This window comes from Zootoca vivipara, chromosome 7, assembly GCF_963506605.1.
Source record: "Zootoca vivipara chromosome 7, rZooViv1.1, whole genome shotgun sequence".
Lineage (NCBI taxonomy): Eukaryota > Metazoa > Chordata > Lepidosauria > Squamata > Lacertidae > Zootoca > Zootoca vivipara.
In genome coordinates this window covers 93276942-93293127 of record NC_083282.1, presented here as the reverse complement: position 1 = coordinate 93293127, position 16186 = coordinate 93276942, and the positions used below count along the sequence as shown (strand labels likewise).

The window sequence follows — 16186 nt, the reverse complement described above, 5'->3', positions numbered from 1 at the left end:
GGGCCTTCTGGCGGTTCCCTCGTTGCGAGAAGTCAAGTTGCAGGGAACTAGGCAGAGGGCCTTCTCGGTGGTGGCGCCTGCCCTGTGGAACGCCCTCCCAACAGATGTCAAAAAGGAAAACAACTACCAGATTTTTAGAAGACATCTGAAGGCAGCCCTGTTTAGGGAGGCTTTTAATGTTTAATAGATTATTGTATTTTATTTTTCTGTTGAAAGCCACCCAGAGTGGCTGGGAAAACCCAGCCTGATGGGCGGGGTATAAATAATAAATTATTATTATTATTATTATTATTATTATTATTATTATTATTAGGCCTCACCCCCCTAGGAAGTGTGCACAGGATTGCAGCCTGCAAATGCCCGTTAAGTTTCCAAGTCTTTGGCAACCAAGGGCTACAACTCAAAGCAGCCTTTATGAACTCTCACATGGATCTCTCATGTTTGTGGACAGGGGGTGCTTGTTCCCACAATGAAATGCATGTCTGGGGAAAACAATTCAGAAATGCTTGATCTGTGCAACTGCACGCAGATTCATGGGCGTACCCAGGAACAAATCTAGGGGAGGGCAAGCCATGGTCGTCCAGGTTGTGACATTTCAGCATGGAAAAGGCGAATGAAACCAAAATTTTATTATATATAATTATATCAGTGTTTTATTATGGTAGTTATTACAATTATTTGCTTGAGTTTTTTTGATTTCTATTCTAATTACATGTCTTATACTAATATCATTTTTCTTGGGTTTGAAGAAAATGTTGAGGTTTGTTTGGTGCGGCCTTTTTACGTACCTGGACTAAACAAACCGGCAGTTGTGTGGTTATAGTAATGCATATACAGTCCTGCCACCATGTACACTGGTTAAAGCAGACTACTGTGCTACACAAACTCTTCACCGGGAACAAAACTGAATTCAATAACCACATCTTTTAAAGATGTAGGAAAATTAAGGAGTACTCTCACCGGAAGAGAGTATGGTAGGGTGCCCCTCTTTCCCTCAGAAAATGTTGAAGCGTTAAGCGACCCCCAAGCTACATCTCCTCCTGGTGGTCATCTAGTCCCGCCCCCTGTAATGCAAGAACATGCACCTATCCCATATGGGGATTGGGCCTGCAAAATTTTGGCTTTATCAGCACTACTATCCTGCCAACCAATAATATGCAGCTTGCCCAAACGGGGATTGAACCTGCATCATAGGGGTTATCAGCACTACCGGTATTATCCTGTCAACCCAGGAATAGTACCTCAAAGTTTGGATGGAACCCTGGGGGTCATCTAGTCCAACCCCCTGTACCACAATAATATGCAGCTTTCTCATATGGTGAAAGAGCAATTGCCAAAACAAATCTGATAAAATGGGCCCGAGGCTATGCACAAAGAGGGGGTAGGGTAGGGTAGGATTAGGGTAATTTAGCTGCTGGCTACAAACTGCCAAGCCCTTAAGCAGCAGTTCAGCCCAACACAGGACAGCACGGTGATCAGGGAAACAAAGAAACTAGGATTAGAGTGATTTAGCTGCTGGCTAGAAAGGGACTTAGAGGGAACCTTTACGATGCAAAAACCAACAGAGGTGACCCAGCAATCCTTCCCTGTCCCAGGGAATGGTCCACACTGAGGATGAACACTGCAACTCCGCTCTCCGCTGCTGGCTGTTTTTTTTTGCTGTGTGGGAGCTCCCCCCCTTTTTTGCTTCTCTAGGGAGGGGCAGCTGCACCCCCCTGCCCCATGCTGGGTACACCCATGCGCAGATTGACAAACCCTTCAGATTTGCTCAGGGCTGCTGCCACAAGACGCTTTGGCATCCCAGGGACCTCTGTGGTTGCTTCCTATAGCCCATAGTGAACTCTTGCTCATGGCCCATTTGTTCCAGTTGGGCCTGCAAAGTTTCAAGAGCTCTTGAACTACATAGAGACTCCCGTACGGCTGCAACCTAGATCCACTCTGCTTTTTGTATTATTTAAAGGTACGCTCTGCTTCCTAGCTGTGCCCTTACAAGATAGGTGTCATTCTAAAATGATACATATGCAATCTAAACTCACGGTCACAATTAAAAAGGTCAATACATACAACCCACAAAACAGCAGAGCAATAGCACTAATCCGAACCCAGTCGAGATTGCTGCATAACACCAATTCTGCATTTGTAAAAAAAACTGGATCTTTTAGTGGGGCAGCACCTATATACTCTGGAACTCCCTGCCTATTGACATCATGCAGGCAACTTCACTGTTTAGTAAGATATCCAAAATTATAGCTCTCTGCTTTATTTTATGTTGGCAAGGAAGCTCCCCCTGGGAAATTTTTAAATTTGGAGTGCAATGAATGGACAATGCTAGATCTGGTGTGGGCCTCCCCTCTTTAGCCCTGCTCACACACAGCAATTAGGCTTAGCCCCATTCATGCAAATGGGAGCTTCCCCCCCCCAGCCTAATTGCTACAGGAGTGTGCAATTTGGGGGCTGGTGACACCTAGGGAAGGATAATGCTCCTTGCATGCTGCAGTTTCCCCTTCAAATCACCCTTGCACAGCAATTTGGCTTACAAAGAAAGCTCCTATTCCTATAAATGGGACCCTTTTCTAATTCAAATTGCTCTCTCTCTCTCTCTCTCTCTCTGTGTGTGTGTGTGTGTGTGTGTGTGTGTGTGAGAGAGAGAGAGAGAGAGAGAGAGAGAGAGAGAGAGAGAGAGAGAGATTTTCCAGAGGGGTGGCAGCTGGGGTTCTGTAACATTAACCTATTCCCATCCCTTGGCCGACCCCAGTGTGAAATTTAATTCCAGCTAAGATGACAATGTTTGCTTCCCTTGCAGAAGTTGGATTGCAAACTGCCTAGTTCCCTAAGTAACTGAGTATGGGTGGGGGCAGACTGAGGGTACATGATAGGTGAAAAGCACCTGAAAACCTGTGCAAAAATTGTCCCCCCAACATCTGACTATGCCTGAAGGATCTTTGTTTCCCTCTTGACAGTTCTACAATGTACATGATGAGAACAGGGCTTTGACCTCGTGTAACAAGGCACAGGGGATCTCCCCACCTTGGAAATCTTATCAGCCCAAGACAGAAGCTGACGGGCTCATCATGTTAAGGTGGTTAATTATGTCTCCACAAGCACATCACATTGGTGCTACAGTAGGAGAAGAGGCTTCTGAACGCAAGGCAAGGAAGGCAGACCACCTCCTTTCATGAAAGGCACTTTCCTGTAGGAATTTCCATGCAGCTTCTATGAGAATCATTGCAAGTGACAATGGCTCAACATCACTTTTTGTTCCAAGGTGGTACCATGGACAGAAAACCTGCCTGTTCAGTGATCAGTCTGCGCAGAAGGTCACACATGAACCAAGCTATATAGGAACATAGGGAACTGTCTTGAACTGAGTCAGCCCATCTAGCTCAGTATCGTCTTTACACCAGTGTAAAGGGGCAACTGCCCCCCTGGTCGCCTACCCTATAAAAAGCATTACTCCGAACATCAGTTTTCACGACCCACTAAGGAAAATAACAACACAATAATATTCAGAAGTGTGGCAATTAATTGCACATTTATTCAAAATTCAATTGAAACTACTTAGTTTAGTTATTTCAACGTAATTTATGAACTGGATCCAGTGATACCAGCATCTTAAACTCTGATACCGGTAGTCATTTGCACCTCCAGAACCCCACAGCTGTTCCTTTCTCTCTTAGCACCCCACTAGGTAATTCCACTTCCCACCAGGGGGCACCACTGGCCACTTTGGGAACCACTGGGCTACAACGATTGCACAGAGGAATTGTGCAATGCATGACTTGGCTCAGGGAGGCTCAACATTAGCCTCTAAGAAAATTCATTTCAGAATTGCAGGCTCCTCACAAATGCAGCCTCTCGGCAACGAAGTAAACCACAAGCACTATAGTTGGTTTTGCATGGAAACAGATCCTGCGATTTTTGAAGAAGAAAAAAATGTTTTGATGCAAAATTATGCTCAGGGACAAGATCCCAGGCCTTGCACACAGGTACATACACACACACACACACACACACACACACACACACACACACACACTGTAATTGCAGAGATGAAATTGGGGAGAGTTTGAGAAAACAAACCCACCCCCTACCAAGTAAAGTCAGAGCATGGGTCCATGTAGCCAAGCATAGTGCATGCTAGCAGGCAACAGTCTTACAAGCCAAATATCCTACGATCAGATGCCAGAGATTGAACCTGGGACCTCTGCCATGCAAGAAATGCCTTTCTTCACAGAACTGTGGCACCAGCCCTAATATCGACTGCGCACAACAGGCACTGTCTCCAGAACTGTGCTATAAAGGAGCTTATGAGATGCAAGGGGACGGGGAGGGGGTCGTGAAGAAGCCCAGGCTCACATTCTCCTCTTCCAGGGCACAGTTCATCCAGCAATAATTCATCACTTCTTAGAAACAACTGTCTACTCCCTGCACCAAATCCAGCCTCGCTAATGGGTTTAGCAAACCGCATTTAACTGGTCAGTGGAGCAAGTGCCACAAATCCCAAGATTAGGAAGAGACTGATACACAGCTCAAGAGCATCAGTGGCCAGGAGGGCCTCTCTGAGAGGGACAGCTTTAATTGGCTTAATGCCCTGCCTGGTGGAGCAGATCAGGGAGGGGGGGGGGAGAGGGCCAGGCTGGAGAATAGAAAAGAGAAACTTCATAGCAATTGCCATGCCTGTTACTGTATAATCCAGCAGTTCAGCGGGTTTATTTGTAGAGATGTGTATAGATGCTATAGGAGAGGATATATTTATTTGATATTATCCTTCCTTCCTCACCCTGAGTTCAGCAGAGTCCCATCCCTTTGCAGTTTAAAAGGGAAGTTTTCATAGGCTACTTTTAGCCTTTTAGTTTAAGTAATCCAGGATGCTATAAGGCAGAAGGGATTCTTCTGGTGTAATAATTACAGACAATCTTATAAAAGATAAAAAATGACATTTACTCTCTCAAAATACTTGTTGAAGAGTAACAGGTAACAGCAGCTTTGTTCAGGCAGGCTTAACATGGTAATCCAGTTACAAAGACATACTTTGGTCTAGTTTAAGATGGTGTCTGAGCACATGCAGATTGTTCTCACATTGCTGGAATGGGGTCAAAGAGCAAAGAGGAAGCAGCCTGGCCAGGTGAGGAGATTCTATGTATGGCTATGCCCTCCCCCTAACAGGGCACAGTGGGAGTCTCTCTCAGAGTCCACTCTGGGAAATTTACAGGTCCCTGAGCTTCAGCTCCTCTCATGTGCCTAACCAGCAAACATGCATTCTTGGTTTGACTGCATTGTAAATACAGCATGCCACATAATCGACTCAAGTGGCTTAAAACCAATTCATGCCTGGTTGCTTATTTTCACCCACACAAACAATACATTGCCCTGTGCCTGGGCAATCCAAGACAAGCTGAATTATGCAACCTGCACATAGTGGGCAGATTTGACCAGTTTATTTTCTTTGGCCTGATTCAAACCAGCTTTGATAGTTTGTAGGAAGGGCCAAGGAATATAGAAAGGTACTGGAACTCTGGCCCCGGCAACTGGGAGTCTCATCCAGCCACTCCTCTGGCTTTTGAGGTTTCGGTGGGTATTGCTCACCCACTTTCTCTGTGGCCACTATCTTGGAGATACAGTGGAGATAGGAAGCTGAATCCAGTGTCCAATATCACATGCTGTGCCCTGCAGATGCTCAGGGTACACACTGTTCTGTTTATTTTCTGACCAGAGCTCCCATGCCAAAGCAGTGGTCTGAGTGGATCCTGTACCAGGGCACACACAGGACCAGCCAAAGGCGTTTTGTTGCTTGAAGCAAAGGACCAGATTCCTCCCACTTCCTATTCCATGTATGGAAGCCAACTGGGCTGCCATGGATTCTTTCAAGGGGGTCGCATCCTGCACCACAGGTACAGCAGTAAAACAGATTAGGGGGCCCAGGTCAGGCCATGTGAAGTAGCTGGGACTAAGGGCACCAATACAATTTTCTGAACCCAGTACACTGTATGCAGACTGAACCCACTAAGTCACAAGAGAGAAGAAATTCAGATTCCAGCCCCTTCCCTTCTCCAGCCCCCTCCCAATAAATTTCTGGTTCTCTGTGCTGAAACCACTTGTAGCAACCTTCATTGTAACTCACTCAAATGCATCACAAATACTTTGGGGTCTCAAGGTTAAGTCCTGCAGCTCAAGTCAAGGCCCTGCTACATCTCCATGCCCAAACTGAATCATCATGCTTTTTTCCTGGTAATTTTCTTCAGCTAGCAATCAGCAATTTCCTCCATTCATAACCGACAAGCTGTACTTCATGAATCTGCAACAACTTGATCCCGTCCTTACAGCAGCTGAATAAATGTGGGGTGGGGGTGGGCGGGGGCTCCTCAACGTCCAAGCAGCACAGAACAAAACCACAAAAAGCTTTCAATGGTGAGCTGCACAAAAGGAAATATGCCGGAGCCTTTTGCAAGCTCCACACGTGGCAATCCCCGGTGTCAGGGAAAATTCAGACTGGCGCGATGTTGCAAACGGATGAAATCCACTGAGACTGCATTTCTCCATGAAGAGCACATTCTGCCGCTTTCCCTTGTCAATTCCCCATGTCAACAGCTGCGATGAGAATGGGCTGGAATCATGAATGGGAGGGGACGTGGCTCGCCTTCTTTTGAATGGGGAGAGGAGCAGCCAAGGAGGCAAAGCTCTGTACCGTATTACGGATGTGCGCTCTGCGTTCTCCTTCCTTCTCCTGAGCAAGGCCACGGGCAGCAGGAGCGGGCAAAACACCCACCACATGGCATTCCTGGGAGCCAGAGGAGACCTCACCTTACATCGGAGCGTAAGGGCGAGAACTCCCTTCTGCAGCTCCAATTTGCAGCGATCGATGAATAGCTAAGCAGGCTCTTTCAGAAATTCACCATTGTCTCCAGCTCAGCTCCAACTTCCCTAGCAGGAAGATCCATTACAGACCGGTTGTGCTGTGTGGAGGGAGGGAGCTCTGAGGCTTAGGAAAAGGAGAGCTGTCTGGAGTGGGGGGGGGGGAGAGCGAAAGGTCAGCTCAATAGTCTGGCCTGAGGAAATAGACCTGCCAGGAAATGATCCTCTAAGAGCCCTGGAGTGGAGGTGGTTGCCGGAGAGTCATTCAGTGCACCTACTCCATCTGCGTTCTTCCTCTCAAGCCGGCTCCCAGGGGCCTGCTTGGCTCCTCCCCAGTCTCAGCTCCTTTGGAGGTGGTCTTGGGGAGTGGGGCGGGGGCGGGGGGCTGTGGATAAAACACAGGGAAGAAGAGGAGGACGGGTGGGGTGGGGGATGAAGAGGAGAGCTCTGGCTGGAAAACACGCACACAGCTTCTGCCCTCGTCTCCAGTTGGACTTTCATTTCAATGGAATCACAGGCACTGTGATAAACCAGGCTGTGGTTGTCTGAGAGCAGCTCCCATGTAGCAATGATCTGCTAGCTTCAGTTGCTGGGGGGGGGGGTTAGGGGGGTTAGGCATGCCACTCCCCCACCACCACCACCAGTGCCATCAAAAGGAAGCAAACAATGTGTCGGATCAGCCTTCCTCAGCCTGGTGCCCTCCAAATGTCCAGGGCTGCAGCCAACGGGGTTGGGGACCATGTTATGAACAGGACAGCTCAGCGCACACTGGTGAATTCTTAGAAAGTCGGAGGCGTGGAGGAAAGGAGGCAGCGCTTCTCAGGTTTCTCTGGGAAGCAGAATGGGGTGGTGGACACTACATTGCCCCCCCCTGCCATGCCTGCCTAACAGGGCTGTCATGACAGTGAAGTATGACTGGGATGGGCTCTAACCTTCTAACCTTCTCCTCACCCCCTTGCGCGTGTGTGTCTCCTGGGGTGGAGAATCTAATTCTATTTCTGACACCTTCTCCCCTTGAAAGAACCCATGATTGCCTTGCCCTCCAACCTTTCATTTCATGGGTCCCGTTCCCTCTGGTCAATGATATGCACGGATACAGTTTAACAGCAGAGACACCCAGTTATGTCATGGCAACCCTTCTCTCTCCCCCCCCCTCATTGCAGCACCTTAGATAAATCATATTTAGTACAGCACTTAAAACATCTCCACACAGAGCACCAAATCAGAGTGACTCCACTGTCGCCTTCCTTTCCCATTGGTGAGAATTCGTTTAACAAAATCAATGCTGCTTTCCGATACCAAGCCAAGACTTGGCCCTGAAGAGAACGAGGGTGCCAAGTCCCCTTTAAGCATCCTTGAAGCTGGTCTGGAAGAGGGATCAGATGCATAATAGGGACCAGCCAGGTGCTGCTAACCTCCCCTCCCCTGCTCGGAGCCAGATGGTTCAGCAAATGTCTCAGATTTGTTGCCTGGCAGGGCTAAAGGACTGATAATTCTCTCTATGTCCAGGACGCCTTAAAGCCTCAGGCTACAAATTAGAGCTGGGAGGCCTGGCAGAATAAAGTGAATTATGTATTAGATTTCTAGCCCACCTTTTAGGGAGTGTTATCTTAAAGAAAGCACAGGCTCAATTCCTACCCCCTGGTTTGCAGGGGTGAACAAGAGAATGGGGAGACGGAGCACCGAGGTTCCCTGGCCTGAATCAGGCCCCTTTGGGGAGAGGGGAAGGAAGTGGGGTGCTGCTGGGCAGGGCTAGGAAAAAGAGGCAGGGAGCCGGCTTGGCCAGGAACTGCCGGCGTGCCAGAGGGCTGTATGGCTGCTCTCTCTTCCTCCTGCCACGGGGACGATTCCCCCGCCCCCCTCTGGCTCGGAGCCCCCGCCCCCCTCCAGGCGGGCCGCGTCTCCTCTGCTCCCCGAGGTTCACGAGACGCGGACCTCCACCACCCTAAAACTTCCCCTAATGGGGAGCAGCGCCCGGGGGGGGGAAGCGGAGGGCTTCCCACCCACCCCGATCTGCCTCCGCCCCCCCCCCGCCCCGTTTCCCGGAGCGCACATGGAGGCAGCCCACCGCTCGGCCTGCCTTTTGTGCTCGCAACGCCCTCCTCCAGCCCCTCGCAGACACCCAGCCCCCGGGTCCCCTGGCTCGCCTTGCTCACCTCCAGACCTGGCCGAGTTGCAGGAGGTGGATGAGGGACTGGAGGATCCAGACGCAGAGGCGGCAGCAGCCGCCGCCGCCGGAGGAAGCCCGCGGAGAAGGCGGCGGCGGCGGCGGCTGGAGGCCGGCTCGGGCGCTGTCCTTGGTGCTGGCGCTGTCCTTGGTGCTGAAGGCGGCGGCGGGCGGCCCCGGCGAGGCTCTGCTGGGCGCGGAGAAGTCGTAGACGAACCACCTGAAGCTGAGCAGCTGCACGACGAGCGAGGGCAGCAGCACGAAGAGCAGCGTGAGCCCGAAGAAGGAGTACTCGCCGCGCAGGTAGTAGTGCGCGGCCAGCCACAGGTCGCTGGCGCCGTCCGAGAAGAAGACGAGCAGGGCGCCCAGCACCCAGCAGCAGTCCAGCAGGCTATACTCGCGGCCCGGCAGCAGCAGCGACGGCGGGGCGGCGGCCGAGGCACAGCCGGAGGCGGCGGGGCTGCCCGGGTTGGGCAGCGGAGGGGGCGGCGGCCCTCCTCGACGGGACCCCCGGGCCAAGCTCGAGCTGCAGCTCCCGCCGCCGCCGCTCCCGCCGCCGCTGCTCCCTCCGCCGCCGCCGCCAGATCCCTCCCGGCGCACGAGCGACGACGAGGCGGAGGCGGCGGCGGCGGCGCCTGCCGCTCCTCCATCCGACTTCGCGGCCATGTTGGAGGAGAGGCGGAGGGAGAAAGGAGGGAGAGACGGAGACTTCCGGATGGAGGGAGAGAGGGAGAGAGGGATGGAGAGAGAGAGGGAGAGGGAGGGAGGAAAGAGGGAGGAGAGTGGCCAGATTGGGGTGGGGGGAGGAAGGGGAGGAGGTGATGGAGGAGAGGAGGTGGGGGAGGAGGGAGGGTGGGAAGGAAGGAGGCAGGCAGGCAGGCAGCGCCCTCTTTCTCCCTCTCCCTCCTCTCTCGATCACCTCTCTAGAACAGGAGAGGGGGGCGTATGGAGGAGCACGAGAGCCGCCTGCCTCCGCCCCGCTCCCTCCGCCCCCCATTCATTCCTCTAACTCGGCTCATTCACGCGCTCCCTCCGGAGCTGCTTCGGGCGGCGCCCTCTCCACGCTCTCCCTCGCCGCCTTGCAGGGGTCCCAGATCGGCCTCTGCTCTCCCTGCTCCTCCCCACCGCCGGCCTGCCACGCCTCCCTGCTCCTCTCGCCTAATCCTGCCGGCGACTCCCTGCTCCCCTCTTCAAAGGTGGGAGGCAACGGGCTAAGGCTCTCCCCCCACCGCCCCAATCTAGAGCATGCATGATGTTGGATTCAAGAATGCTGCTGCCCCTCCCACCTCATGCCGGTTTGGGGACTCTTCTATCATTTGAGGGGAGGGGGTCTATCTTCCCGTGCAGGTGTGAAGGGTGGGGGGCTTGACAAAGGCTAAGAATCTCCTGGGTGGGGCTCCTGCCGCTGCCTTGACCGTTCAATTCAGATTGCTATAGCCCTGGCCACACATGTGCTCGGTGCTGTGCAAATCACATCAGCCGGGAGGGTTTTTCCTCGGAGGTAAGGTGGTTATTGGGGATTTAGCCATTTAAACTGGGGAGCCGGCAGGGTGCTTGGAGTCATCACCGCCAACCCCAATGATTGCGCTGCAACACACGGGGGGGCGGGTAGTTTGGTTGGTTCTTGCCAATGTTACAGAGAATGCTTGGCAGTGGGAGATTGGACTTTCTCCAGTCTAGGGTTCCTGTGACTTGCATGATCTGTGCTGAGTACCGACTCTTTATGAGACCTCCCTGTCCTGGCTACTGTGAGGTACTTTTGTTGATTGCTGACTCCAGATCTTCTCAAGGCACTTCCACCCTGCCTCCATGTTGCCTTAAAAGAGAATCGGACCGGTCCAGGGATGATCAATGGCTCCAGTTCATGATGGCTGTGCTCTAAGGCTACTACTGAGTGCCATTTGCTGGTAACCACAGGAGGAGAGAATGCTCTGGTGCTCTAACCCTGCTTGTGGGTTTCCCAAAAGAGTCATCTAGTTGGCCACTGTGAGATCAGGATATTGGTCTAGATGGGCCGTTGGCCTGATCCAGCTGAGCTCCATTTAGGTTCTTATGCTTGAATCCCTCCCAATCCTCAGGTGCTTCAGCTGCCTAGCTAGTGTGAAAGGTCTTTAAACATTTGTGGGAACATTTCATGCCCCTTCTTTTTCAAGTGACAGATACATAAATGTCCTTTAAAAAAAATATACTAGCAATTAGACTGCCTTACCTTATGTGCCCACCAAATGTCAGATTTCAAGCTCGTACATATGCGCCTTACAGGGTGTTCTTTCATGGGTATACAGAAATAAATCCTATTGTATTCAATAGAATTTATTCCCAGGTTAAGTGTGCATAGGATTGCAGCCTTAATAATTCTGGCACACCAAGGAGACAGCCAGATGATCAGTCCTCCCAGTGCCTTAATAAAGATGATGTGTTTTAAAACACACACAAGATGCATTTTCAGCCTTTGTTATGCTGCCGTTTTGGAACCCACTCGGAGCCTTAGGAAAGTGCAGAGCAAGAAATCAAATAAAAGGAGAACAGAATATTGCCTTCTTTTACTTCCCTCCTCTGCCTTTGTTTTCTTCTCTGTCATTATGACAGGCCTATATGACCCCCTAACCCAAATGGGGCCTCCCTCGTCATGTCACTCCTGCTTCTCAGGGTCAGGGACCATGAAGGGAAGGTTTCAAAGGGGATTCTCCAGGGGGCTCACAGAAATGATGGGGAAATAATTTCCCAGTAATCTTTAGTCCTCTCCAGAGGCTGCCCAGATCCCCTGAGCAGAAAGTGAAAGGATGCAATAGGGCAATAGGTTCTACAAGTTTAGAAATGAAGCATAAGTAGGGAGGAAAAGAAGCTTTTTCTCTGCTAACCAGAGGAAGAAAACCTAGCAAAAGGGCAAGCCTTGAAGCCTCGAAACAGGAGAGATAAGGGCTAAAGGGAAGCAGCTTGAATGAGATTGGGCATTTGATTAACTGTCTGTCATTCTCGCTCTCAAGCAAAAACTGGATCTGCAGGATGTCATGTCTTCTTCAGCAGGATGAGAGAGCGGGGTGCGGAATGGCACCAGCAACTCACGGTTTCGAGATTGTGTCACAGCTGCAGCGCATGAATGGCGCCGCAGGTGTTGGGAATGCTCACAAACATTTGTCCTGGATCAGCACATTGCCAACGCCAAGGAAAAGAGACTCTTCTAGCTTAACTAGGTGTTCTGGGGCCCTGGGCAATTCTCAGGACACCATCCCTGGGGTGGGGGAGTTCTCCTACACAAGGAACGTCGGAAGCTGCCTAATAGTGAGTCAGATCATCGGTCTATCTGCCTCAGTACTGTCTACACAGACTGGCAGAGGCTTTCTGGAGTCTGTCCCAGCTGTACCTGGAGATGCCTTCAGGGATTGAACCTGGGACCTTCTGCATGCTATGGCCCTTCAAGCCCCACTGAAAGGAACAGGTGATGCGCAAGAGCATGTACTGTGTCCATCATGGTTAATTAGCCCCTGACAGCTTATCAAGGACCCTTTCCACCCAGCTAGCCTTTGTGTTGCACTTGTTGTTGTTTAGTTGTTTAGTCGCGTCCGATTCTTCGTGACCCCATGAACCAGAGCATGCCAGGCACTCCTGTCTTCCACTGCCTCCCGCAGTTTGGTCAAACTCATGTTCGTAGCTTCGAGAACACTGTCCAACCATCTCGTCCTCTGTCGTTCCCTTCTCCTAGTGCCCTCCATCTTTCCCAACATCAAGGTCTTTTCCAAGGATTCTTCTCTTCTCATGAGGTGGCCAAAGTATTGGAGCCTCAGCTTCAGGATCTGTCCTTCCAGTGAGCACTCAGGGCTGATTTCCTTCAGAATGGATAGGTTTGATCTTCTTGCAGTCCATGGGACTCTCAAGAGTCTCCTCCAGCACCATAATTCAAAAGCATCCATTCTTCGGCGATCAGCCTTCTTTATGGTCCAGCTCTCACTTCCATACATCACTACTGGGAAAACCATAGCTTTAACTGTGCGGACCTTTGTCGGCAAGGTGATGTCTCTGCTTTTTAAGATGTTGTCTAGTGTGTTGCACTTACAGCAGAGCAAATCAACAGAGCAGGGAGGACATGTTTTTCAACCTCACCCTCATTTCTGTATATTTTGAAAAGCGGACATACAGCTAAACTATGGAACTCACTCCCACAAGAGGCAAAAGTAGCCACCGACTGAGGTGGCTTAAAATCAGACAAGTTCATGGGTGGGAGGGGCTGCTGTTGGCTAGGCTCTGCCTCATAGGAGCTAACTCCTAGGGGCCGAGGCCCCTTCACCCTCCCCAATTAAGTATTTGAGGGGGGGCAGTGGGCCCAAAGTTGATGGGCATTGCCATTCAAATGGCGTGCATGTGCCATGTCTTGGGATCAATTATGTGGGATGGGGCTTATTCCCCCCCCCCAATATTTTATTCAAACTGGCACCCCTGCGAGTCTGCCTCCACAGTTGGAAGCAGCAATGCTTCTGATTACCTGTTGCTGGAACTACAGGACGTGAGAGATGCTCTTGCGCTCAGATCCTGCTTGCGGGTTTTGCACAGGCATCTGGTGGACTAGATGGGCCGCTGGCCTGATCCAGCAGCCTCTTTGCATGTCCTTATATTATTACATGAGACTACAGAGTAATGCAGAGCTGAGCATGCTTAAAACCCTTGAAGGGATGGGTGGGGAAGAAGGATGGCTTGAGTTTCCCACTGGGCATTGCAGTGGTCCTTCACATAAGGTCAGGCTATTGGTCCAAGTTGGCCAGTATTGCCTGCTCTCACTGGCAGTGGCTATGCACACCCACCGGCTGCTTCTAACTAGGGATGCCAGGGACTGCACTTCTGTATTCAGAGCATGTGCTCTGCCATGGAGTTATGGTCCCTCGATGAACACTTACGTCCAATGCGCAGGCATTTGCTGGTGATCATGCTTTTATTCCATGCTGCAAAAAACAACAACCCTCCCCCTGCTCATTCCTGCCTGCCAAGATCTGTTAAGGGTACAAAGAGAGGAGGCTGGAGAAGACATTCCCCACCCCACAGACTTCTAACTTCCTAATAATAATAATAATAATAATAATAATAATGATAATAATAATTCATTACTTGAACCCTGCCCATTCAACTAGGTTGCCCCAGCTGCTCGACCCGCATACATGTGAAGCCAAATCGGCACCCCAGAGCATAAAAGGGGGTAGTAGATGAGGGGGAAAACCTCAATATTTGCAGTAGCGTTGTGCACCAGAATCCATTTAGATGAATTTGGGTCAGTCTGGGATGTGGCTGGGTCGAGCTGAGGCAGCCCCTGGTCACTCTGGGCCAGGTCAGGTCTATCTGGGGCTACCAAAAGGCGTGGCAGTGAGGTCTGGCAGCGAGGAGAGCGGGGAGGAGATGCACAGGTAAGAACACAAAATATGTAAGAAAAACAGGAAGAAAAAACAAACTAATAACCCCCCACCCATGGCACATTTTAAAGTGTCTTGGGTGTTTATCAGCCAAAGGCCTGGCAGAAGAGGAACGTTTTCACCTGATGCCCAAAGGTGTATAATGAAGGTGACAGGTGACCCTCCCTGGGAGGGGGGGCATCGCACCAATGGGGAGCAACTGCAGAAAAGGCCCATTCTCATGTTGCCCCCTCTGGACCTCATGTGGACGATCCAGGTAGGTTAATATGGAGAGAGGCGGTCCTTGGAGGTATTGAAGTCCTGAGCTGTTTCTCTAGTGACAGAGAGTTCCACAGGACCAGGCCAATGATACAGAACGTTCTATTTCTTCTTGCCCCAGACTCAACCCAAGGAACACATGTTCCAAATAATGTTTATCCACCTCGTTGATATTCTCTTAAGTGTACTTCCTCCCTCCCTCCTCCACACCCAGCCTCTGCCTGACTTCTCTCCCAAATTCCTAAATACTTATCTACATACTTAGTTTAGCCTTCCTCCCATGCTTCCAGCTGCTTTGTATATTGTTCACTGTTTGACAGTTTATACCATGATAAGGGAGGTGTGGGAATGTTAGGGATGTGGATTAGGATATATTATTAGATAGATCCTATCCAAGCTTGTGTTAGCAAGCTTCCAATATCAGCAGAGTGACATTCCCCTTTTGTGCGCAGCAAAGCATGAGCGTTAGGTTTGTTAGAACCTCTGCAACAATATTATACTTCAATATTATACTTCCTGGCAAATCCCCTTTTTCCCTCTTAAAAGAAATACACGACACAATAGTATTAAAATAAGATAGAGTTTACTCACATGACATCCTGAGTTAACAGCATAATCTCAGAAAGGCAGGCTTACGTACAAAAGTTACAATTATATACATCTGGAGTCTTCTTGGTAAATTGAGGTTCCATCTGGTCTCTCTGTTGGCAACAGGCCGAGAGGGAGAACCATCCTAACTGTAGATTCTCTGGAGATGTGTTCCCATGGAAGGAGAAATGGCTAAGAGAGAGAATGGCTGCTGGCTAGGGGCTTTTCTCTGCCAGCTAATCCATCTCATCTGCATATCTGGAGGAACAGGAACTGAACTTAGTCAGGTGTCCCTCCAGGTGAGTTCCTCTTAGTGGACACTCTAGGAACTGTTGTGACTTGTCTGCCCCAGTGTTCCATCCCACAGGAGGGGCGGGTGCTCCCATCCCTGTCCTGGCAGCAACCGAGGCAATCATTTCCAGCCATACCCTGTTTACATTCAGCCATGGTGAGGCCAGAGAAGACTGGAGACTGGAGCCACCTGTGGACAGTCCCTGGCCAGGGCCTTTTGGGAAGGGGGCTGACCTTCTGTGCAATGTGCAGAACGGCAGCAGATCCACCCTAGACATTTAAGGCACACCCAATGCACATTTAAAGGACACAACCTCTCCCAGAGAATCCCAGCAACTGTAGCTTGTTAAGGCGGTTGGGAATTATAGTCCTGTGAGGTGGGAACTCCAAATCCCAGGACTTTGGGGGGTGGATCTGCACTGAGGCTTAAAACGCAGCTCGGTCATTCTTGTCCTCAGTTTGGATCAAAGCTAGTTTTTTGGGAAGCACACCAAAAGCCAGCTTTTTCTTTAAAATAAATAAATAAATGACACGGAAACGGACACGGAGCAATGGATTCAAACTACAAGAAAGAAGATTCCACCTAAACATTAGGAAGAACTTCCTGACAGTAAGAGCTGTTCGGCAGTGGAAT

At 50.5% G+C, this 16186-nt stretch overlaps 1 protein-coding gene across 1 annotated transcript in view; it reads right to left on the bottom strand.

Moving 5' to 3' along the window:
* Positions 1 to 13939, bottom strand: part of XKR7 (XK related 7) — a 50907-nt gene extending 36968 nt beyond the window's left edge. The window contains exons 1-2 of the mRNA XM_060277500.1: positions 13909 to 13939; positions 9009 to 9513 (exon numbers count right to left, since the gene is read on the bottom strand). Coding sequence (XP_060133483.1) covers positions 9009 to 9513; positions 13909 to 13939 — 536 coding nt within the window. The remainder of the gene's footprint in view (positions 1 to 9008; positions 9514 to 13908) is intronic.
* Between the last annotated feature and the right edge of the window lie 2247 nt (positions 13940 to 16186).